Source organism: Centruroides sculpturatus, unplaced genomic scaffold, assembly GCF_000671375.1.
Source record: "Centruroides sculpturatus isolate CEXI.00-Female unplaced genomic scaffold, Cexi_2.0 scaffold252, whole genome shotgun sequence".
NCBI classification, from domain to species: Eukaryota; Metazoa; Arthropoda; class Arachnida; order Scorpiones; family Buthidae; genus Centruroides; species Centruroides sculpturatus.
Window position 1 is genome coordinate 243,371 of NW_019384463.1, and position 24,898 is coordinate 268,268.

Here is a 24,898-nt window from a genome sequence, read left to right on the forward strand (position 1 = left end):
ATTCGTATCGTGTATACAGGTATACGAAATAAAATAAAAATTGTTTTCTGTTAATCTTTGTAATATTATCTGTAAAACCAGTATAATAAGTCCTGATAATAGATGAAAGTCGAATTTATAGTCGAAAAATTTACATATTGTTAAGGAAAAAAGGACATTGAGGCAATTTAATTAATTAAACTAAACATTTTGATGGTTGTTTTAAAAAATATTTATAAGAATGTTGAAGAAAATAAATTTGTTTACGGGTATATTATTCATATACAATAAATACAAACAAACAATTATTTATTGTGACATCGTCAAATGTAGGGCTGCAAGTTTTAATCATATTTTAATTTAAAAAATCACGTAACTTCCGGTTTAGAGCTAAGTTCGTATATAGTTAATCGGTGCCTCCATCCCCTCCGTGTTCCATATCTGGTTTCTATTTTCATCTATCTAACTGTTCTCGAAGTTGTTTGTTTGTCAGTTGGGCATCAGCTTCTCTGGCTATTTCGCCCCGTGGAACGTGTAAGTTCATTGCCTAGTATTAGTAGTTGGATACGTTTACTACGGTGGACGTAAGCGTTGGAATAATGTCTTCTGCGAAGTCTTTTAAGGGAAACTGGCCTTATTCAGGCGTTACAGACGTGAAGAAAACCCGGAAATCCCCACGTGGCCAGCCAGTTCTGGTGAGGGGCGAACCCACAATCGAACCCACAGTGTTCAAGAAACGGAACCGCTCGGTCCTGGTAGATCTGCAGTTCGTTCGTAGATAGAAAGTTACGTAAGGGAGTTGAAGTTAATTGGATCAAAAGTAGTCGTTTAAAAAACCCATCCCTATACTCAAAATTTTTTTTTTTTTTAAATTTTAAAAAATTTCATATAAACCTATGCTTTAATGCTAAATCAATTTAATACCTCTTCATCTTCCCATAAGTTTCTTCCGCAATTCTTCTTTCTTCTTCCTGCACTTCCTGAACTGCCATTTTTAAGTGATCTCGAAAATGTTCTTGAGCTTCTTTCATTGCCAATCTCATTCGTTGCTCCGAAGAACATCTCTCTTCTTCCATTCTCACTTCTAATTCGTATCTTTTCTGAATTTCTACTTTTGCAACTTCTTCCTGTTTATAAACATTCAAACAATTAATCGATTATTACAATTATGTAAATAGTTGAAGCGAATTTCCGACATACTAGATTGAGTATCGACGATGTTTACGCTATACGTGTCAAGAGTTCTCAATCTATAATCCTATAATTTACTAAAATCATACAAATTTACATGATGTACGACACCGATCGATGTAGATTTAATGAACCGTATTTATTTTAATAAGATTAGTTATTTCTGTGTGGATAATGACTGATTTAAGTGGATGTTGCCGTGTTATTCTCTAAATATAATTTATTTAGATCATAACAGAACGAAGGAAAACACCAAGAATATGATAAACATAACAGTAACATTTGATAATAAGGAAGCTGTTCCAGCCCTGGAATCATTAGTAATACGATATTTTGGTGTGAGGTTGGTGCTGTGTAAAACGCATACGCGAATGCATATAATCTGGCTGCTTTACACGCTTCAAATATTTTCGCCGTGGAAGCTGTCCCGTATTCGACAGTACGGCGCTTCCATTGAGAATATTCATATACGAATTTATATTCGAATATAAAATAGCAATCTTATCATTATTTTCACATTTATAAACATTTATAATTAAATAAAATTAATATTTTATTATAACCGCATTATGTAATTATTTCAAACTACGTTAAAATGTGAAAATAATCTCACAATATGTATTTATGAACATACAAGAGATACTTCACGCCAGTGTGATTTGGATGTGGAATCGCTCCGCAGAAGCTTTAAGAATAAAATTTAAACTTAGGATAAAAGATAAAAGGAGAGTTTTAAAAATAATTTAATTTGTTTTATTAATAGAATTTCGAACAATAACTAAAAATATAAAATTTTACATATTTTTCGTGTTTTTGTACTTTTATTAAATTAAAAAGTAATATATTAAACATTAAAATATGACTATTATTATTATTATTATTATTATTATTATTATTGTCGATAAGAGAAGCCGTGAGGAAATTTCTGCATTAAAAGTTTTTTTTATAGTCACATTTGAAATTCCTTTTCAACAGTTGCTAGTAATGGTAATGACTATAATAGCTGTAGTGAGATCTTCTCATAATTACAGCAATACAGTAAAATGTAAAGGTGAAGACCGCTTTACAGAGGATTTACAATTAAATACATTCTATAGAATTTCAACTGATGAAACTCTTACGTAAGTTAAGTGATGATCGAATAATTTCCTTTATAAATAAACAAATACGATTTACAATGTCACCAAAGTTTATTATAATTCTATTTTCTTCCTATTGACCAACACGTAAAACAAAACTTATAAATATTAATATTAGATAAATACAATCAAACATTGATATAGCATCCACGTGAATTAACGCCACACCCGGTTTAGTGTCAATTTCACAGGCGTACGAACAAAAAATCTACTAGTTTGGGACAATATTTCACACAATTGAGTGTGAAATATTGTCCCAATTGCGTATGAAATTGGAAGATATCTCCGGGAAGACTTTCTATAGGAAGCTGGATCTATTTAGGTGTCAGAAACGTGAAATAAACTAGAAAAATTGCACATGGCCATCCCGTTGACCAGGCTCGAACTTATGATCCAACTACCAGTGTTTAGTGTTCACCAGTGGCCTGTTTATTCACTGTCACTGGTGGATTTATCCGACTAATATCGACTTTTAGTAGATGTTTTACTGTAAGAGATCAAACGATACTTATGTCGTTAAGAAAATAAGAGATTTTTTCGCGCGTTATAAATTTTTTTCAAATGAAAACTACCTTTCATGTTATTATGAAAACGAAAATTTTAATTATTTCATTAATTTTATACAAAATGGATTCAATTGAAGTTAAAATTTGAATTAGATTTAAGATTGACGAGTTTTGCATGCGGAATCGGTTTCTGTTATGTTTGCCAATTTGATAAATTGTCCTAATTGAGCTCTTATTTTTGTCACCTCGGCCTCGGCTTCTGATTTTTTTAAAAGGTTTTCTCTTAATTGTTGTGATAATTCCTGTACTTCAGTACTCAATTCTTTTAATCTGAAATCTAATTTAATAATAACTTCTTCGTATTTTTCCTTTTGCTCTTTCATCTGAGTTATCAAATGAATCTCCCACTTCTTCTTGCACAGTTCTAACGTTTCTTCCGCTTCATTTTCTAATTTTGCTTGTAAGTTGGCAAGCGATTTCTGTTTGTCTTCCGCTAACGCCTGGTTTAATTTTCTTAATTTTTCTTCAAAATCTCTAAAATTTAAACAAATAATTATTAATAAAACCAAAAAAATATTTTAATTCAATTAAACATTGAAATAATTGGAAAGTATTTTATTATTTATCGAAATTTGGGCTACATATAAATTAAGTTTCTTATACAGGGAGATTCACATTAAGTGCTAAAAAGCATTTTGTCATCAGGAGTGATTGCTACAGTTTTTATTTTAAATAGGCTTTATTCTTTGCCGTTTAAACATCTTATAGACATTTAAAAATATTTTTAACTTTTCCTTCTTTAAGTCTGAAACTTTATCGTACGAAGATGATAAATAGTATCTTTGTGAGACGAAGTAAAAGTGGATAGCGACAGATGAGGCGGTAGAATGGTCATAACGTAGACTTCTTTAGACTTAGATTCTCATTAGACTTCTTTTTGAGGGGGTTATGTAAAGAATAAGGTTTTAGAAGCATCTATTACAACGAGGGAAGACATGAAACATGTGATTATGTAAGCCACACGAGTGAATTCATTCCCTGCAGATGTTTATAACTGTTCAACGAAATATGATGGAAAAGAATTGCTAAATTCATCGAAGTGTTCACAGTTAAAACACAATACAATAATAATTCTTCGTGTCTTTTAAAAAAGGAAGCATTTTCACATATTTAATAATAAATTCAATAAGATGGTTTTACTTGTTTTTTAAGATATAAGAATTGAAAAAGTCTGCTTGCAGAGAAACGAAAGATCGAAAAACTAACCAAAAACAAGTTTTTACATTGTTTTACGTTACATTTTTTTAACTTTCACATTCGAAACTGTTTTTAATAAATAAATAGCAATTGAAAATAAACTAAATCCTCAAAAGTTGCTCTCATCTTCATTCATGCTCATCAACCTTCTCGCGAGTAAAATCGGCCCATAATAGACAAAATATGAATATAATCAATGCAGAATTGGAATTTCAAGAGTCAATATTATTTTATTTATTTTTGACATATTTCGAATTTGATGGATTCTGAAACTCCTCACGCTATGGATTTTGCTGTTACATTATCTTATCTTGTATTCAAATATTTTTGTTCCTTATTAAATTTCTAAACTTATGCAACAACTCTTTTTTCTACTATAATAATTATCATATAAGCATATGCTTTAAATGCTAAATCAATTTAATACCTCTTCATCTTCCCATAAGTTTCTTCCGCAATTCTTCTTTCTTCTTCCTGCACTTCCTGAACTGCCATTTTTAAGTGATCTCGAAAATGTTCTTGAGCTTCTTTCATTGCCAATCTCATTCGTTGCTCCGAAGAACGTCTCTCTTCTTCCATTCTCACTTCTAATTCGTATCTTTTCTGAATTTCTACTTTTGCAACTTCTTCCTGTTTATAAACATTCAAACAATTAATCAGTTATAACAATTATGCAATTAGTTGGAGCGAATTTCCGACATACTAGATTGAGTATTGACGATGTTTACGCTATACGTGTCAAGAGTTCTCAATCTATAATCCTATAATTTACTAAAATCATACAAATTTACATGATGTACGACACGATCGATGCAGATTTAATGAACCGTATTTATTTTAATAAGATTAGTTATTTCTGTGTGGATAATGACTGATTTAAGAGGATGTTGCCGTGTTATTCTCTAAATATAATTTATTTAGATCATAACAGAACGAAGGAAAATACCAAGAATATGATAAACATAACGGAAAGTAAATACAGATTTAATTCTAGTTGTGTTTCCTTTCAGTAGAACATAATTCTACGAGAATTCTACGTATACTAGAATTATCTGCTCTTTCCAAAGGAAAAAAGATGGATCTTTTTTCCTTCTATATTTTTATTATTTCATATTTTATTAATACACTGTACAGTACATCTGTGGTGTACTCACGGAGATGATTTGGATGTTGAGTTTCTTACCAGATGTTTTAGGAATAAAATTTAAACTAAAAGAATTCGTATATAATAACAAATCTAAAATTACATTTTATTATTGTGACTCCACGTACACATAGAATAATTAAAAAATGATTAGGCGTGTCGAAGTTTTAGACTTGCAATAACGATATTTAAAGAAATGAAACGAATATGCTTTAATTAGAATAAATGCAAGGAAGCTGAGTGAAAAAAACCAAAGGTGATAAATCGAAATGGTATAATGTTACGTGCCAGATGATTTTTCCCGACGTGTCACTGTCGGTAACCGCGTGCCATAACTTTGCCACCTCTTTTCTAGAAGAAAGATCGCAGTTATCGTATTTGTTCTCAAAGTTTTCTTCTAGAAATATCGGGAACATTCTAGAACATTTCTCTAGCGGATATACAAGGGACTAATACAAGACACGTCCTCCCAGATCGCTTTGTAGAGCAAAATTTTAGTTACGTCACTGCCGTACAACATAATGATATCACTAGAAATATGTTATTTTATGTTGTTATGTAGTTAGTAGTCTATATTAATATTTATACAAATTGTATGACAGTTTTTGTCATATTTATTATACCTGTAGTTCTTTTTTCTGTTGCTTCTTTAGATTCCGAATGTAATCATTGTGCCGAGATGTAATTTGCTTCAGTGTTTCCTCTATAATGTGCGCTTTAGCCTTATTTGCTCTATCAATCATTTCTAACAAAGTTTCTTCCATTACTTTATGGCTCTCCGCTTCTATAACTTCTAAAGCTTCCTGGTGGAGTTTTCTACTCACGTCTAAATAATAAAGTGATTTAAATAAATAGAATTTATTTTAATTCATAATTTATTCGTAAAATGTTAATATTCTAACTTTGTAAATGTTTCAAAATTCCTTTTTCTTCCATAATCTTTTTAATTTCATCATAATTTACTTCTTCGATAGGTATTTTAGATTTTNAAATAATAAAGTGATTTAAATAAATAGAATTTATTTTAATTCATAATTTATTCGTAAAATGTTAATATTCTAACTTTGTAAATGTTTCAAAATTCCTTTTTCTTCCATAATCTTTTTAATTTCATCATAATTTACTTCTTCGATAGGTATTTTAGATTTTGTTTTCAAGTATTGTTCATCGATAATTTCCGAACAATTTCCCTCCTGTAAATATACAAATATTCGAAGTTGTTACTTAAATTATAGATAAAATTTTAGATCTTATCTCTAATTAAATTACTTTAAAATATTCTTCCGGATCTTCCTCATCCTGCGAATTTCTCTCCTTGAAAATATCATTTTCTTGAATTATGCAGTCTCCGATTTCTGAAAGAATTAAAGATTATTTAACTGCAAATCTTCTGGCATTTTAATATTAAATTTGTTTAATAATCATTTAAGAAATTTTCAGACAAATAAATTCAATTAAAAATTAACTTGTGCATCTTTAAAACTTTTATAAAATAAACCTAATTTGTTGTATTTTATAACCTTTACCTTCCATCATCATCGAATTTGATCGCATGCTAATTCAATATCTAAAATTTATCCGATAATAAACTATTATACATATTATTCGAAATTTATTTAGAAACAAATCAAGAATGGCAATTCTTAGAAATATAAATTTTGTTTCGTCATAAGTAAAAAAATATCGTTTGTTATGTTATTTTCTCTTTCGTGGCTTTATTTTATTCATAAAATTCTTAAATTATTTGCAATAAATACATATCTTTTATTTATTATTACTTTTCCAGCTCTTATATATAACAGAGGAAAAGTATAGCGAGGGTTTTCTATATGTGGGACACGATTTTGTTCACTTTCTTTGAAGCTTAATAACTCCTTAGTCGAAAATTTCTAAAATTTTGCAGGGAGGTTTATATTAGGGGATTGGAGTTATTTAGATTAAAGCCGAGAGCATATGTGGAAAATATAGGATCAGGAGGTATATATGAACGTCCAATACAAACCGAAACTCACGTTGTTTCAATTCAAAACTTCCCCTTTCCCGAAAGCAGTTAATAGCAGACCGGCACGACTCCATTGTTAAAAGAAAAGTATAATGTACAGTACAAGGGCAAGCCACTACTAATTTGAAGTGTAGAGTATACATTTCAAATGAAATAAATTAAAAATATGATTAAAAATTGCAGCCCGGCATTGTGACGATGTCACAATAAATAATTGCTCGTCAGCGTTTAAATTTCTTTTAAATTTATTCTTACCTCAAAATTAAGCTTTTTGCCATTTTATAATAATTAAAAATTTCACGTTTAAGATGAATTTTTTTTATTTTAAATTTTATTTCTAAAGTCTATGGAAAGAAATACGACACCCACAACATCCCAATGAGTACGCCACATGTGTACAGTGTATTAATAAAACACGAAATAATAAAAATATAGAAGAAAGAAAAGATCCTTTTTTCCTTTGGAAAGAGCAGATAATTCTAATATACGTAGAATTCTCGTAGAATTATGTTCTACTGAAAGGAAACACAACTAGGATTAAATTTGTATTTACTTTCTGTTATGTTTATCATATTCATGGTATTTTCCTCGGTTCTGTTATGATCTAAATAAATTATATTTAGAGAATAACACAGCAAAATCCACTTAAATCAGTCATTATCCACACAGAAATAACTAATCTTATTAAAATAAATACGGTTCATTAAATCTGCATCGATCGGTGTCGTACATCATGTAAATTTGTATGATTTTAGTAAATTATAGGATTATAGATTGAGAACTCTTGACACGTATAGCGTAAACATCGTCGATACTCAATCTAGTATGTCGGAAATTCGCTTCAACTAATTGCANATTTAAATAAGAACAAAAGTTTAAGGAGAATAATTTTGTTGAATTATGAGAAATGTCTGTGTTTAAAAGAATACTTAAGTGAAAAAAAAACAAAGATATTTTAGCACAAAGTTAAAATCGCGTGTGTTTTTGTTACGAGATTTTTATTAAAACATAATTTTTATTTTATTAATTATTAATAAAAAGCAGATTTGATTTTCACTATAGAAATGAGTTTCTAAAAAATTCTAAATTCCAATAACGAGTAAAACTTCTATTAAGTCCGACCGCCATCGAGATATGACATATGATCCCACTCTATCTAACCACCCTTTCAACCTTAAACCACCAAAATTTAATAGTATCATAGAAATAGCCCTGTCATACATAGAAATAGCCCTGTCAAGATTAAAAATTTTTGGTTCATCTAGTCCCGAGATATAATACAAAATATAGGCAAATTCAAATAGAATGTAAAGTTCTCTGTCTCAACACAGAGAGAATTCTGTAAGGGATATTTTTTTACACTTTTAGACTCGTGGAGTGTCAAAACATCGAGTAATACAAATAAAACGAATGAGGTCACGATTTAGCAACGAGTTGCTTAAATTTCCCGGCAACATTTAAAACTGCGTGTGGAACCATCTGTTTTGATATTTTATTAAAAACTTTTTATATTTTCAATTATTATAAAATGACAAGAAATTTCATTATGAGGATAGGGATGGGTTTTATAAACGACTACTTTTGGTCAAATTTACTTCAACTCCCTTACGTAACTTTCAATCTACGAACGAGCGGCAGATCTACTAGTGACTGAGCTGTTCCGTTTCTTGAACACTGTGGGTTCGCGCCTTGCTAGGACCAGCTGGCCACGTGGGGTTTTCTTTACGTCTGTAACGCCTCTACATCAGCGCCACCACATGATTTCTCAAAGTATAGCTGGCTGAACACAAATATATCAGTTAAGGAAAATGCAACACCGCCCTAACCAGGTATACCGTAGACAACGACATTAATCCCTTTCGCCACGTTTAATCTCTGTGAAAAGGATTTTTCCCCTTTTCACAGAGATAAAACTATGGTTGCGCTGAAAACTAAATACAGGAATCGTCCTTTATTACTCGAAATCAATTTGCTTTTGTGTGTTTCTAACGTAGATCCACGTATAGAGAAAATTTTAAATGAAAAACAAATGCAACCATCACATTAATTTATTTTCTTTACATATGTACAGTACAGTACACTCGAATCAAGATCAAAAGAGTGGTTGACCTTACTGACGCCTTGACTCTCTACGTGTAACTTCATAATACTTAAATCGTAAATTTAATGATAAATTAAAATTTTTATTTATATATTTTTATAACATTTTTCTTATATTCATTAATTAATAGTCTCTATTTTAATTTATCAGTTTTACTTTTCAATTCTTAACTGATTTATTTTGTAGACTCGATTTTACAAGTATAAATTTAATTAAACTGTTTCAAATAATCAAAATTTGCTTATTTTACACGTAAAACAATTATAATTAGTAGTAGTTGTTAAATAGATATTTGTTACTTTAGTTTCTTGAAAATTAATTAAGCCTCATATTGTTCGATAGTTTAATAAGTCGATGTTTATCGAGTCCTTTCCTGTGTTGATGAAGATAAATAAGCGCTTTCGTATTCATTATTGTTTGATTTTTAATCTAGCGGATAATTTTTAAGCTTTAATTATTATCAGATTTGTTCTTTTCCTTTAGCGAAAAGTTTCGAGTTTCGTAAATAAAATTATACGCAATAAATACTTAATTTAATTAAAATATTCCAACTTGTTTTTACTATAAAATAATCTTTGATATTTAACAAAGGAAAAGTAACTAAAGAGAGCTGATAATGCATATTGAAAAGTATTAACATCTAGATAATTATATTGCAATTGGCTTTTATTATACAAAGTTTTAAAAAGTTTCTTTCGAAAAATAATTAACTACAGTATGCAAAATAAAGCATGCGATTTATGTCACTTTATGTCTAAAAAATGTGGTAATAAACTTTCTATAATTAATAATCTCGGGTGGAAATGGAAGACAAATACATATACATATTTGTCTTCCATTATTTTTAAATAAAGAAAATTTACTGTGTGGATAACGACGATAGCACCATCCCACAGAAAATAATAGAATCTTAATCTTTCGCATTACTATTTAGTATAACTTGTATATTCATTTAATTTTCTGATCATTTACACAATTCACTACAAACATTTTTAGTTATAAAATTACACAGAAACAGTTTCCGATCAATTTAAGTTCTTGAAAAAGTTCTCGAACAGGAGGTTAATTAAGGAGACAAGGAAGAAAGTTCGATAATTTTCAATTAGAGTACGACGTAAAATTTAAATAAGAACAAAAGTTTAAGGAGAATAATTTTGTTGAATTATGAGAAATGTCTGTGTTTAAAAGAATACTTAAGTGAAAAAAAAACAAAGATATTTTAGCACAAAGTTAAAATCGCGTGTGTTTTTGTTACGAGATTTTTATTAAAACATAATTTTTATTTTATTAATTATTAATAAAAAGCAGATTTGATTTTCACTATAGAAATGAGTTTCTAAAAAATTCTAAATTCCAATAACGAGTAAAACTTCTATTAAGTCCGACCGCCATCGAGATATGACATATGATCCCACTCTATCTAACCACCCTTTCAACCTTAAACCACCAAAATTTAATAGTATCATAGAAATAGCCCTGTCATACATAGAAATAGCCCTGTCAAGATTAAAAATTTTTGGTTCATCTAGTCCCGAGATATAATACAAAATATAGGCAAATTCAAATAGAATGTAAAGTTCTCTGTCTCAACACAGAGAGAATTCTGTAAGGGATATTTTTTTACACTTTTAGACTCGTGGAGTGTCAAAACATCGAGTAATACAAATAAAACGAATGAGGTCACGATTTGATCGATCATCGTATGTTATAATAATTATATTACAATAGGAAAAGTAAAAGTTTTTATTCAAATAATTCTTGATTTATACACAGATTCAGAACACACACACCAATATAATTGTATTAATTTTTTAAAATATTTTAAAACAAATCGGATATTTATCGAATTCTCACTCTATAGAATATTAGACTATAAGATTCTTAATTAAAGGATGTTGTCATCTAATAAGTTTGTGGAGAGCTTTCGGTTAATTTTAATAGTTTTAAATATAATGAATTGTATCGACCGATAAACTTTCTTTCCAAATATATTTCTATAGAAGCTTAGCACGATTAGTTTTATTTGTATATAATCTACTTCCTCGGCATGTATACAAATAAAAGTAAGCAACTTTTATCGCGAATAATGTGTATTACAATGTTATAATTCCAATGAAGAATTATAGAAATTCTTTCTTTCTATTTTTTAACATAGAAAACTTAATAAATAAATAAATATGTATATATATATATTATAATGTTATATAGAGGCTTTATACTGTATTGTATACATGTAAGTATAAGCTAAATAAATCAATATAATTCAATTCGAAAAATTAATTTTTGAATAATCGATAATATAAATTATAAGAAGAAAAAAAATACTTGAGGAGCTGATCTGGATGAAAAAAAAAGATGAAGTGATTGATGGGAGTATGACAGGTAAGTACAAGATAAAGAATGGAATTAAGAATGATGTAACCTTTATAATCTTGTTTTAACGACATTTAATGAACTGAACCTTCTTAGTGGAAAGAAATGATGTCAATCGGAGGATATAAAAGCCTACTTATTGTAAAAAATCATCTATTTTCTAACATGTTAGTTCAAGATAACGGATAATTTAATGTGTTATACTTGCACGAAATACAGCTTATAAGTTATTAGACGGAATATTTCACGAAGTCGGAGTTGTTAATGATAGCAATTGATTCAATTAACTATCGTTCAACATAATAATTATTTATTAATACTTATTTTTTTTTGGCGTTTCTTCAGTATAATCGGATCTACATTGTTTACCATATGTTCATCGAAATCACATTGTTTCAATCTACAAAATATACTTCTGTGATGTCCCAAAAAAATGGGTTGAAATTAAACATTTAGGGGAGACCGGGGCAACTTCGGCATGCGGGGCAAGTTTGTCAAGCGCTTTTTTTTAAAAACAAATTAAAAGGAGACTTTGGTTATAGGTTAGGCAGTTGAGTTTTATTGGTGGCTTGTTGAGTGTAGTGTTTTTATTGTTCTCCAACAAGCGTAGTTGAATTATCAAGCAAATTTTCATTTTCGTTCAATTCCATATAATATTTTTTTTCCATTTATATTGAATTGGCAGGTTTTGTTATAATTCCATGATAACGAAAGTTACTTTTCCTGTTAGAAGGATGTAACTTCAACTTATTCACGTGGCCAGATCGTGGCTTGGCATTCTGTTCTCAGGGTTGTACTTAATGTTTCGAAATCATGACTAGCGGGGTAAGATCGGCAACATAAAGCCACATTAGAAGCAAAGGATAAAAATCAAACAGATGATAAATGAAAACATGTTTGCATTTGTTATTCATGTATATATGTCTTTGAACTTGCATTTCGTTGTAATAATATTAAATGGGTGTTGGATTTGTATTTCTTTGTTTTAATAGTGAATTCCAACTTATACATTGTTAATAACATAATTTTATATACGTGCCTATCTTGCCCCATTACTGTTGCCCCTATACCAGGGGCAACTTTAATAAAAATAATTAAAATAATTACAACTTTACAAAAAGAGAGAAGTTGCCGATCTTGCCCCTATACCCGGGGCAACTTCGTCAATTTCTCTCTTCTTGTAAAGTTGTAATTATTTTAATTATTTTTATTTCCAAACTGATTTTAACCAGTTCTATAGTAAGGTAACATTCCAATAGACAATATGCAAAGCTTTTTTTTTCAGTTTACAGCAGTATTTATTACACAAAATTTAAGTGAAGCTTAACATGCCGATCTTGACCCGATCTCCCCTATATTAGAAATTTATTAAAACAAACTAGAGAGGAAAAACTGATCAAAGATCGGATTCAGTTGTTCTAGTCATATGAAACCGAGACGAGAAATTATTAATGTAAAACATGACACAATAAATGTAAACGAGTGCCCTCCAGTAGAGATGGACCTTTAACAAGGCGGTCGTATACAAATAATAAGAACATAGAAAATCTCGAAGAGGGGAATGGTTAATTATTAAAGGGGACATCGCGTCAGGTCGTTAAAATCCTAAGACGTCAAAGACTAGACAACAATGGGGTAAAATGAACGCATGTTTAAAGTCCCATCAACACTTTCCATCCAGAGTTAACGGATGGTGTCGGGTAAATTCCACGAAGCGAATCTTCTCGGGATCCGGACGGGTCTCGTGTTTCGCTTAGGGACAAACGTGGAACCAATAAGGATGGACAAAAAGGGGAGAACGGAGATTGATGTAATCCCCGATCGTCAAGGGCACTCGGAAAGACGTACTCGGCGAGTCGACACTCGTGAGTGAAATCGGAAGCGATGTGTCAACACACTTGGGACGAAGCTTTCCGTGTTGTGCCGATACCGAAGCCGTGCCGTCGCCGACCAACGGAGTCTCCCCACCTGTCTCGCGAACTCTTTAACAACACTGCCCAGGGGCCACCTCGACAACAAACAACTAATAGAACACTGACGCTCGGGAAGTGAACAACAAGACAGGCATCGACGCTAAGGACTTCCAACCAGCCGATTGTGTTCAGAAATATTTGTTTCCTAGTGTAAGTTTGTTTTATGTTAAAATAAACTGGTTTTTGCAAAATACTTGTCATCTCTGTCTCATCCTCCACACCCACACGCGAACATCCCTACTGTACATCATCCTGAGGGGGGGATTAACGATTCTCCCCTAAATGTTGGCAAACTTACGCTGGTGTCCAAGAAGCGGGATTTTAAGTCCCCAATCTCCACCACGTCAGCGAACTTACACTTCTCTTTTTTCTTTACGATATCTATAATCCAAAATTTGAATTTTCTTAAACATTTTTTCACTAAAATTACTCCATTTTAAATTTATGCATTTTATTTCGCCAAACTATAACAACAAAGATGTCGTAGATACCGTTCAGGGACGAAACGATCTTTTTGCCACGGACTACTTCCTTCATGAGTGACACAGCTTCCTAGTGACTATTCATCGGGGGAATCGAGACAAAAATAAACTTGAGTTTTCCGCGATTTTTGGAGCAACAAAAGATTTTCTCAAAAATGGCATTAGAATATCAAAAGGAAAACCCCCACGTAAAAGGTTCAAAGGCCGATGATGACAGAAAGAGAGAGTTCACCGATCCATCTCCTTGTGCAAGTGAATTCCAGCCGTGCCAAACCGTAGCTGCCTATAACTACCGGACATTCGAATTACACCATCCAGGAGTCTTACTCTCCTCGATCCAGCAGAAACCTCTCCATCCGTTCGTCAAGACGATCCACGACATCCCGACATCAATCAAGGTTCTACCCATGAAGGTATTTACCAACAAGCGTCACCCCTTGTAAACGCTCTTTCGCGATCTTACATAGACTCCTGTTTATGTTCCACTCTTGTAGAAAAGCCGTTTCGTTTAATAAATTGTTGTTAATTTTGTTAAAAAGCATAGTGGAGTACATTATTTCCGGCACACTGTCTCTCGAATCTCTCCTCCATCCCGAATCCCGAAAACGCTCGCATGAGATTAAATGTGCATAATTAATTAAGAAAGACGTGATAAATACTACTAGTTTCACTATTGGAAGAAGAAATCTTCACTTATAACTTTTTATACGCTCTCCAGTCTGACGAAAGAGAGTCTGTCTCCTCGAAATTAACTACCGTCCTTCTTACGAAGGTTTTGGAGATTTCTAACCTTTCATGTTGTTTCGATCGAAGCACTATTTTCTCTCGATGGCGTCTGTTTCGTTTCTAAGGAGTGAGGAAATTGTAGGGTTTTAGAAGAACCTTACAATTTCCTCACTCCTTAGAATTCTGTGCTTATTACATCGGGCTATCTCCTTATAGATGGAACAGAGGGCCTCGTGATAACTGACTACCACACCGTATGATAGAGCTGCCTAGGCTGAAACATTCGGAAAGGATAAACATCTACAAATTGTTCGGGATAAGGACTGCATGAATACAGATAGTCCATTTATATGTTACTGTAGGCCTATAATCATACAAGTCGCTATACAGGAAATTGCCGTCAACTTTCACATTAGAAACAATGGGTACGTTTACTTTTTGCTAGCATCCAAGCTCGCCGAGCTGACACCAAGCGCAGCCTGACGTCATACTAGTACGCTCGTAAAAGTATACACAGTAATGGACGCCGCCATTTTTGAACAAACTCCAAGCTCGTTGTAAATTCTCCGAGCACGCCGAGCGCGCTACGAATGTTAGCAATGACGTCACAAGTGCGAAAAGTAAACGCACACAATAAATGTAACGAAACGAAGACGTCATCTATGTTTATACAAAATATATTTTATATTATCATCCTGTTATTGGACGCCGCTTAGTAAAATCGTTATAAAAAGTTTTAATTGGCAATAATTGGGGCTTTTGTAATTTTTAAAACATTTTGAATAAAATACATTTGTACCCGTGCAATTTTATCTTTATAAGCATAAACTTAAGCCGTAAAACTGAATTAGCGCTATGGGAAACCGCCGTGAAGTTTTACCTATCTACCCGGATGTTTCGCCTATATTTTACCGATAACGAGAAATGCTTAATTATCTATATTAATTCGTATATATGACTAAATTGAGACTTAAAATTTTTCTGTCCCTAAAACAATTTTCAAAAACGTTTTGTATGATTAGTTTGAAAATATTATTTTAAAATTCTTATATGAACCAATAAAGGGAAGGAAAATGAAATTTGTAGGCAAAAATATTCATTTTTCTCAACAACAATAGCGCTCGTCGACAATAGTTTTTCTTTTCGATTGTTTCGAAGGCTTTCGTTTGCGTTCTTTACTGTTTTGTGATTTTCGAAGAGTGAAATGAGTGGAGAGAGAAAGAGTTTCTTGCGTAGGATCTTCGGAGGAAGACCCACGAGCAATAAGATAGGTGTAGAGAGAGAGGAGCAGAGAGATGAAGAGATGGGTCATGGTCCCACAGAGAATCCGGAAGTCAGTGGAATTCCGATCGAAATACTGGTTCTTCCTCGACGTTTGGAGGATCCAGAATCTAGTGGATTTCAGCCGGATCCGGAGTTTCTTTCGGAGCGTTCGGAGCAAGCCCGACGTATCGAATGGGTCGAGCCGAAGCTCTATTGGAGTCCGTGTAAGATATACCGACTGAGATTAGCTCATATGAGCGACGAGGAGATCGAGGCCGAAATGTGGGCCGAGGGCATCGAGTTCGATCGAAATAAACGTCATTCGGATCATTTTATGAGAGGGGCGCTTTCAAAATTGGTGAAAGTGATAAGAAATGTGCGGGAATTCTCTTGTTCCTGCTTTGATGGCTGTAAGAAAATTAAAGTTCATCCACTTATGAACGATGAGTTACGTCTTCGCAATCGTCTTTTCGGGTAATTGTCATTTTCACAGATTGAATGTGGTTTAAATTCAATATTTGCTTTTCACAACGATTAATCTTTAATTCTACTTTATAGCCCTCTCCTCACAAACGTCGAAAGTATAGAACTGGAGGAGTTCTAGACGAACTCAGAGACCTTGAAGTTATCTAGCGTGGTCCTATCTTCCAGTTGTGATTAAATGAGTGCAATTTATCGACTTGTGACGCTATTTACCGGACTTGACTCTGTAACTCGGACTTGACGACTTTTCCTGGATTTGACCTGAAAACTCGGATGTGACCGAAGTCTCCAACGGGACTTCAAACTTCGGGTGTGACAGAAGGATGATTCTCAAATGGACTTTCGAATAAGCGGGGAATCATTTCCTTCGGACTTTTGTGAATTCAATGTGTTTTATATTGTGTTTGTGATTTAATCGAGGGACAGTTTGCCTCTGATGTATGAGCTGAAAACCCGGATGTGACTTTAAACCTCGGATGTGACAGAAGGATGATTCTCGAATGGACTTTCGTATAAGCGGGGAATCATTTCCTTCGGACTTTTGTCAATTCAATGTATTTTATATCGTGCTTGTGATTTAATCGATGGACAGAATTTTGAACTTTTCAGAGAACAGACTGAAATTTACATGCATCTTTATGACTTATTCTTACCTTAATCCTGTCTTGTGCCTATAGTTTAATATTTGTATTCAATTAAAATTTAATCGTGTTAATTATTTGTAATTTGTATATCGAGTTAAAAAAACATTATATAATAAACTTCTCAAAAAATAAATATGTTATTGTGAAATATATTATGCATTATATAATATAATATAATAAAAATAACGTATTATATTATAAGTTACAACGATTACAAATAACGAAGTTTAAACTTAATAACCGACGTTACAATAATAGAGGCGGCAAACACGTGAATCTGCCACACTGTCAGTCGGATTGAATTAAATTGATATTATAAATCCCAGTTTATAGACCATTTCCGTTCACGACTGAATGGTGACCGATTAAGGTGGCAGCCTTTTGCTCTGGGGAACCAGAAATCGAATTCGAATGGGCCGCAAAACCACAGGAATTTTTCGATTGTGATTCGTCCGGCAGAGCCATGTGAAATAGTTTGTTATACAAAGCAATTTAAAATCACTCACTGATTCACTCACTGATTCAATGCTAATTACAAAATGTTCTACGAGTTCATTTTGGCGCTTTGGGCACATGTCCACCTTCGCTCTTTTTAGTTACGCCTCTGTCCTTGGCCCAGCAGTGGCCAAGCGGTTCCGTTTCCTGAACGCTGGGAGTTCGGTCGTGGGTTAGTGCCTAGCCCGGACTGCGTGGTTTTTCGGGTTTTCTCCACGTCTGTTCCCTGAATAGGGGCCAACAACCCTTAAAAAGACCTTCCGGGAGGCATTTCCCTTAGGCAGATCGCCAAGTGTTGCATTGCCGCAAATTAACCAAACAATTAACAAACTGTCCTCCGGATATGTGGGGTCTGTCGCTCACCATCCGGCCGCCCTATTGTGGATTTGGCAGAACCCATATGGGGCTTGGTAAAAATCTTTCTCTTAGAGCCCAGAGAGCTGTAGCACTGAAGGTCGTTGAACAATGTTCTGTTGCAGTTTAACAGTTCGTAGTGTGTATGAATCCATGCGGATAGAAAAAAAGTTTTTTAGTACTCACAGGACGAAAAGAATCAAAAATAATAAGAAAAAAAATCATGGAGTAAGTATATGGAGTATATAAGTCAATCAGCACTAAAAAATTTGCTTGTGAGAATCAGGCTCACCCAGGGCCGTGCCGTGCTATGATGCAGAGAGGCGGCCGCATCAGGCGGCATAAGCAGAGAAATCAAAACATTATTTGAATCATTCAATAATTAAAAATTTTTACGCAACGCTTTTTTCTATATTGGTCTACGTTATTCCGATATTGATGTATACGATTTATGATTTATTGCACGCCGCTGCCTAAGTGTCTCGGTACCCTTTGATTTCGGTTTATGGTGCAGGTGCATTGTTAGCGTGACGTGATAACGTGCAAAAGGCTTTTGACGTGACAACGCAAAGCTATTGTTTTTGTTTGTAATATACCGCGCGACCGCCTCTCCTCCTCTTCCCTCGAGGGGGTTTGGAATTTCGAAAAATCCCTTTTTAGTGTGCATTCTCATGACTTACCCTACTAAAACGCAGTTAAAACAAAAAATTGCATCTAAAATAGTACAGTAGAAGCCGTTCTTCAGATTAAGCCTTAATTCTTTCCCTCTTTCCGCGGGGGGGATTTCCACAAATCCCTTCTTAGTGTACTTTCTCACGACGTACTCTGTGTATCAAATTTCAACTTCTAACCGTCTGGGTTCTGCGCTTAAACTGGCTTTGCAACTCATTTCTATCATTATTTTATTTACCCTATTTTAATAGCATGATAAGCAACATCATATTTAATCATTTTCAATGACCCCCCTCCGGTCTTTGCGAAGATCTGTGAATTTTTATTTAATATTTTTATTACAGTATGGAACAGAAAAAGAAAAAAAATGTCTGGAAGTCAATATAAAAAGAAACGCTTAAAGAAAAGGAAGAAGGAAAAAAGCTAAGCTATGTTATGAAGAAATTCTTAGTACTGTACAAAAGTCCTGTTTAGATGAGTCGTCCACATCCACATCAACAGTGCCTGCTTTGGATTTGGCAAATGAAAACTCAGTGCCGCCCAATCACTTCCAGAAGTTGTTGAAGAGAGCCAAAAAATAACACCATCAGAAGTTCATCAAGAGCGGAGTAGCAGTAGCAGATATTAAACGAAGTTCCTTTTGATTCTGCATTATGAAATGCTTTCTGTATATCATCTGAAACTTGTCAAATACTAGTGGAGAGGGGTCCACATCAAATTAAAGAATTCGAGTTTCCTATTAATAAAGGAAGGCGCAGATTTTCGCCCTCGCATTATTTGAAAGTGTTGAACATTACCGGTATTTGTTCCAACTTTAGAGTAAAGATGTTAGACAGTTCTAATTGACGGCCGGACGGCCGAACGGTGAAAGTGGCAGCCCACCGCTCTGGAGAACCGGAAACGTATGCTAAAGGGTCAAGGAATCCCCACGAATTTCATGTGGGGTGGTCCGTTAGGATAAGTCAGGCCCGTCCCCTTCCACCCGGTCACCCCATTGTGGGCCTGCTATAAAAGGCCCTCTTAGTGCCCACAGGGCGGAAAGAGTATAAAAAAAACAATTCAGAAACTTTTTACAATCTAAGAATTTTCCTAATTACTTAAACATTTTAAAAAATATACATTTTCATATTGATGATCGACGTATACACGTATAACACGCTCATTTTTAAAAGCAAGAAAAAAATAATTGATAATGGAAATTTTGGGCCTGTTTTGGAATCCGACACTAACAAATAAGTTCAAAATACATACATATAATGCACCGATCAAAACAATTAGCGGAGCACGTGACTGCTCTAATCGAGGAGCGACGAACATCATCATCCATTCGATCCCATATTACACAGACGTGCAGCAGTTTTGGATCATACAACCGGCTAACGTCAGCACAATACCCTGTATTTACTGGCAATTTAACCTAGCTGCAAAGTATGTCTTAAGATAAGATTAAAAGAAATTATTTTAACTAGATTAAAAGTCTCCTATGATGTATAAATGTTTTTAGCTGAAATCGGTATTTTACCTTAAAAGTTGGTTATTGATAAGTCTTGTGACGGTTCTTCTGTATTTTATTTATCTAAACTGTGGGCGTGGGTTCGAATCCCACTCCTGACACGAACTTTTTTCTTATGACCGGTCGATTGAAAATGTATATTTTAGTGTGACGTAAGCTCCTGGAAGACATTTTGTAATTCTTTTGATTCGAAACAGTAATGCTAATTGGATCAGAACTTTGCAACATGTTGAATTCCGTTTTGAAAGCATCGGAAAATTAGAGTAAACGTATCGAAACGTTGCAAAGCGTCGAACAGAAACTCTGCTTCGCCGCACGTGTGTGAAGCAGAGTTTCTGTTCTAAATTCGAAGCAAAAGAATTCTACTGTCGCCGTCAATTGCATAAACGATGACAAGGGAGAAAAAGAAAAAAAGGCCCCACCGAGATTTGAACTCGGATCACTGGATTCATAGTCCAGAGTAATCAGTATCCAAAGACTGTTTGTTTTATTCTCTGGATCAACATAGCGATGGGAAGTGATATCCAAGCACGTAGAAGGACTATCGCTGAAAAAAGTTTGTGAAACTCGTTAGGAGAAGAATTTTTAGCCTCGCTGCAGTTCGTTATCACTTCTGGATCTTCACAAAGAAACGAATGAACCAGTTGCAGCATCAAAGGCCCCTTGTCCCTGATTCAGAACATGGAGCAATTTGAGTTTATAGTAACAATGGTAACTTGGTGTGATATATTGTTTCAAGTAAACATTGTAAGTAAGGCTATGCAGTCTGAAACTATGGATTTACCAAACGCTTAAAAATTGCTGAAGAACTGCTCTGAATTTGTAAAAGAGTACCGGGGTTATTTTCTTCTCTGATAAGAGCTAGGGATATTACTTCTCAGGCTGGGATAGATCGTAAATTTAAGCCAGTCCAATCCCGAAGAAAGAAGAGATTAATTGAATACGAAGCCGTAGATGAAACATCAACAGATCATGAAGAATTGTTTAAAATGAACGTCTTTTACCCTATGATCGATACAATTGAGAATACGTTCATCACTCGATTTACACAACTATCCAAATTTAATGATCCTTTTTATACAATTTCAAAACAATTCCTGAAAAGTCCGAATTGGAAAAAGCCTGTGCAGATTTAGAAATAAGTTTAACTGATGGGGAAAAATGTGACATATCTGATTGTGAATTAGTTGAGAAACTTTTACACCTGAATCCATTGTTGAAAGTGCTTGAATTATCAGAACCAAAAAAAGTTGTTCAACTTATTAAACAAAATGGTTGGCAGGATATATTCCCGAATGTGTGGACAGCACTTCAAATTTTGCTGACCATATCTATAGCTGTCGATAAAGGAGAACAAAGTTTCAGTAAATTAAAACTCATTTATGTTCAACCATGTGTCAGGATAGACTGTCAGATCTAGCAATTTTATCTATAGAAAATAGCCCAGAATTTGAATTATTCTGAATTAATGAAAAAATTTGCAACCGTAAAAGCAAGGAAGGTGGCAATCTAGGCTTTTTAGTTCATTTTTCATTTCTTAATTTGTTTCAATTTTAAATTAATTTACATTACATCGTAAATTAATTTGACATTTGCATGATGTGAGCATTGTCTGTGCCATAGTTTAAATAAACCTTTTCAAACAAATATTGTTTCTTTTTACTGTTATTATTTCTCATCCTTACTACTACTATGCTTATCTTCCAGAGGTCTGAGTTATTAATAATGTAAAAAATGTATGTTATCTTTAGTCTCTATGTATTTTGTAAGTGTTTGGTACAATTATGGTTATGTATTGTATGTGAATTTGTTTTATTTCTCAATGAATATAATGTCTGATTTGTTGTGATGAATTATTTTGTCTGTGATTATAACTATGATAATATGTTTTGTGTTGTCTCCTATGACCTTTTGAGGTGTGTATTTATAGTATGGATTCTGGGTATGTAGAAGGGTTTTTGTTTATGTGAAAGTTTTTGAATATATTTGCTATTTAAGTAGTGTTTCTTTAACAGCTTGTAACTAGGGTTGCCACCTATTTAAAATCGCTAACCCGGACGGCAGGTGAGGTTTGTTCGAACAGAAGTTCCTGACGCATGCGTATATCATTTTGCAATGCGAAGAATAATTTGCAGTGCTTGCTGGTTCTAAATCAGTTACAGTTAGCGACTAGGGAGACTTGGATTGGAGTAACGCAAGTGACCTATCTCTATTGGATATTGGAGGTGTATATGATTAAGAATGAACAGTACAAGCAAAGAAGAAAAAAAAAAAAAGGTTGGCAGGTTACACACGATATCCCCGGATGGCGAGTCGGATGGTAACACTATTCTGTGCTCATTTCAATCGGACTCCCCTGCCGCCCCCTACGCTATGCTACTGTCTTTAAGTCAACAACTACCACACTAGTAATTCAGTACATGGGGGAATAAATGTATGCTACGGTTTGCATATAATTTTGTACATATTCATTTCAACTTGCACAACCTGGAGAAATATTAATTAACCCCGGAGCCCGGAGATAACTCACTCAATCCCAGGTCTCCGGGTCAAACCCAGACAGGTGGCAACCCTACTTGTAATCCATATGACAAGTATATAGTTTCGTGCATGACGTGGCATTTCCTGTAAGTTTTGTCTGGTTTGTTGATTTTTAAAATATTCTTTCTGCAGTTTCTTCATTTCTTGTATTCATGACTTGGTTTTGTGTAGCAATCACAAACCCTTCTGTCTCTCCAATGAGGCATCTGTGAGTGAGTCAGCCAGCAGTTTGATGCAGTTCTATCGTGATCCTGGCTGAAATTGTCTTATTATTACATGGGGTGATCCAGAAGTCCTTCAAAATTGCAGCCATTTGTGGTGCCAAGAATATAATTTTTTTATGCAATGGTGAACTGAGTTTTTTCCCTTTAATTTGGCAAATTTTTTGGTTTTGCTTATTTATAAAGGTATTTATTATTAATATGTATTTATTTACATGCATATTACATGCACAGCAGCATGTAATATACACGACACAGTAGTGTGAATAGCTATGTTGAAGTCTTCCGGATCACCCAGTACATTCATCTTTAAACACTAGCTTTTAACAGATAAAAGTTAAGACTGATTTCCTATTGCAAAACAAATTTTAATACAGTATTTAACATAAAGCAATTTAAGAATTTATTTATTTAAAAAGGAATTAAAGTTCGTTGAATAGAGCAAAGATTGTTAAAAATTCTCTTTTTTATTGTGTTTTTGAAATCAAAATACTAATTAAGCATTAATTAAAATATAATTTTTAAAAATATAACATCTGACATTTTGATACATTTTATTAAAAATATTTTTTTTCTTTTTTTCACATATTTTATTTCATTAAAAATAAAAAAAAAAATTACACAACAAATAGTATTTGAATTTTCTGTTTACACAAGAGTTGCACTGTTTACATACATCTAGATATCAGTATAACTCTCTAGAGACATCAACAGAACTGTTGACATTCAGTAGTTCTATTGATTAGCTCTCGTTCAGATTAATATAAGAAATATTTTAAAATTAGTTAATTATTAATTAAAATATCCAACAAAATACAATATTTAATTACTATTTTCTGTGACTGTTTCATCCGTAATCATACAATAATTTTTTAAAAAAATTGCATTTATAGATTTATGAAATGAGAATATATGAATGATTGAAAATAGAGGAAAGAAAAAAACATGGAATGCTACATAGTCATTAAGGATGATTGAGAACAGATAATCAAGGTCATCTTTTACTTCGGTTTATTTCTCGAATACTCTTTTCTACTTCAAATTGACGTAAATCGACTCTTTGAAGGAATGCCTGTCTTTCCAAATAGCTATTCCAATAAATAATATATTTAAAATGTACAAATTTGATTTAATTAAATTTATAAAATATTAAAAGCAGCTTACCCATCTTTTCCTTTATTATGTAACTTTATTTCATCATCAATATTTTCATCCTTTTTAAAATTTTCCCAATCTAATCGAGATTTATCCTGAAATATAACATTTCAAATGCATAAAAAAAAAATATAAATAAATAAATGCTATCATTTCGTATTTTAAATTACTCATAAATTAAGCCATTTATTGAAAAAGTCTTTGGGATGCAAATGTAAGTAAATTAATTCATTTTGATTAATTTTAATACAATGGTTAGTTCTAAATTTTACAATTGTTAAATATATAAATTTTAATTTCTTTGCTAAAATTCAAATGACTGATAAAATATTCTAGAGTTTGAAATACAAATATTTAAAAATCAAATTGGAGCATTCTGCAACATACTGTAATGGTTTGAAAATATCATCAAGTTTTAGAATTTTTTTTCGGCAAAGTTTTTTTATTACTGTCTAACATTTACAATTTCTGATGTCATCATCAGACCAAATTGAAAAATAAAAATAACTGTTTGATTTGAGATTTTATTTTAATATAAAAAATGTATTAAAATAAAACTTTTGTATGTTGAAAGTTTTAACTTAAAATGTTATCTAAAATTACTTGATAAACTTTAAGAAAAAATTATACATGTTTAAATAACAAAAATAGTAATATATATATATAATAAATAATAAATAAATA

The 24,898-nt window shown here is 32.7% G+C and overlaps 3 protein-coding genes across 4 annotated transcripts in view; 1 reads left to right on the top strand and 2 right to left on the bottom strand.

Moving 5' to 3' along the window:
• Positions 1-2,887: 2,887 nt before the first annotated feature.
• On the bottom strand, positions 2,888-6,882 carry LOC111620929 (probable inactive protein kinase DDB_G0270444). 2 transcript variants are annotated; one of them, XM_023362957.1, is made up of 7 exons: positions 6,743-6,882; positions 6,486-6,571; positions 6,317-6,409; positions 6,119-6,155; positions 5,840-6,042; positions 4,500-4,702; positions 2,888-3,349 (listed from the first exon to the last, which is right to left on the bottom strand). In XM_023362957.1, exons 1-7 carry the CDS (start codon positions 6,768-6,770, stop codon positions 2,971-2,973), a joined length of 1,029 nt encoding a protein of 342 aa, XP_023218725.1. In that variant the 5' UTR covers positions 6,771-6,882; the 3' UTR covers positions 2,888-2,970. The 2 variants fall into 2 exon arrangements, with proteins under 2 accessions (XP_023218725.1, XP_023218724.1); XM_023362956.1 differs by lacking the exon at positions 6,119-6,155 and having other exon boundaries at positions 6,280-6,409.
• Positions 6,883-15,945: 9,063 nt separating this feature from the next.
• LOC111620930 lies at positions 15,946-17,351 on the top strand. The gene is made up of 2 exons (XM_023362958.1): positions 15,946-16,610; positions 16,695-17,351. The coding sequence occupies exons 1-2, from the start codon at positions 16,078-16,080 to the stop codon at positions 16,738-16,740; spliced, it is 579 nt and encodes a 192-aa protein (XP_023218726.1). The 5' UTR covers positions 15,946-16,077; the 3' UTR covers positions 16,741-17,351.
• A 6,274-nt stretch (positions 17,352-23,625) lies between these two features.
• LOC111620960 (craniofacial development protein 1-like) overlaps positions 23,626-24,898 on the bottom strand; it is an 11,989-nt gene continuing 10,716 nt past the window's right edge. Inside the window, exons 3-4 of the mRNA XM_023362986.1 lie at positions 24,224-24,309; positions 23,626-24,147 (exon numbers count right to left, since the gene is read on the bottom strand). Coding sequence (XP_023218754.1) covers positions 24,054-24,147; positions 24,224-24,309 — 180 coding nt within the window. The 3' untranslated portion in view covers positions 23,626-24,053. The remainder of the gene's footprint in view (positions 24,148-24,223; positions 24,310-24,898) is intronic.

Coding starts and splice junctions, on each gene's coding strand:
- LOC111620929 (XM_023362957.1), bottom strand. CDS start 6,770: ATGCGATCAAATTCGATGATGATGGAAG. Junction 6,572..6,742: donor AAATTCGATGATGATGGAAG/GTAAAGGTTATA, acceptor TAATTCTTTCAG/AAATCGGAGACTGCATAATT. Junction 6,156..6,316: donor ATTATGATGAAATTAAAAAG/ATTATGGAAGAA, acceptor GAAATTAAAAAG/ATTATGGAAGAAAAAGGAAT.
- LOC111620930 (XM_023362958.1), top strand. CDS start 16,078: ATGAGTGGAGAGAGAAAGAGTTTCTTGCGTAGGATCTTCGGAGGAAGA. Junction 16,611..16,694: donor CTTCGCAATCGTCTTTTCGG/GTAATTGTCATT, acceptor TCTACTTTATAG/CCCTCTCCTCACAAACGTCG.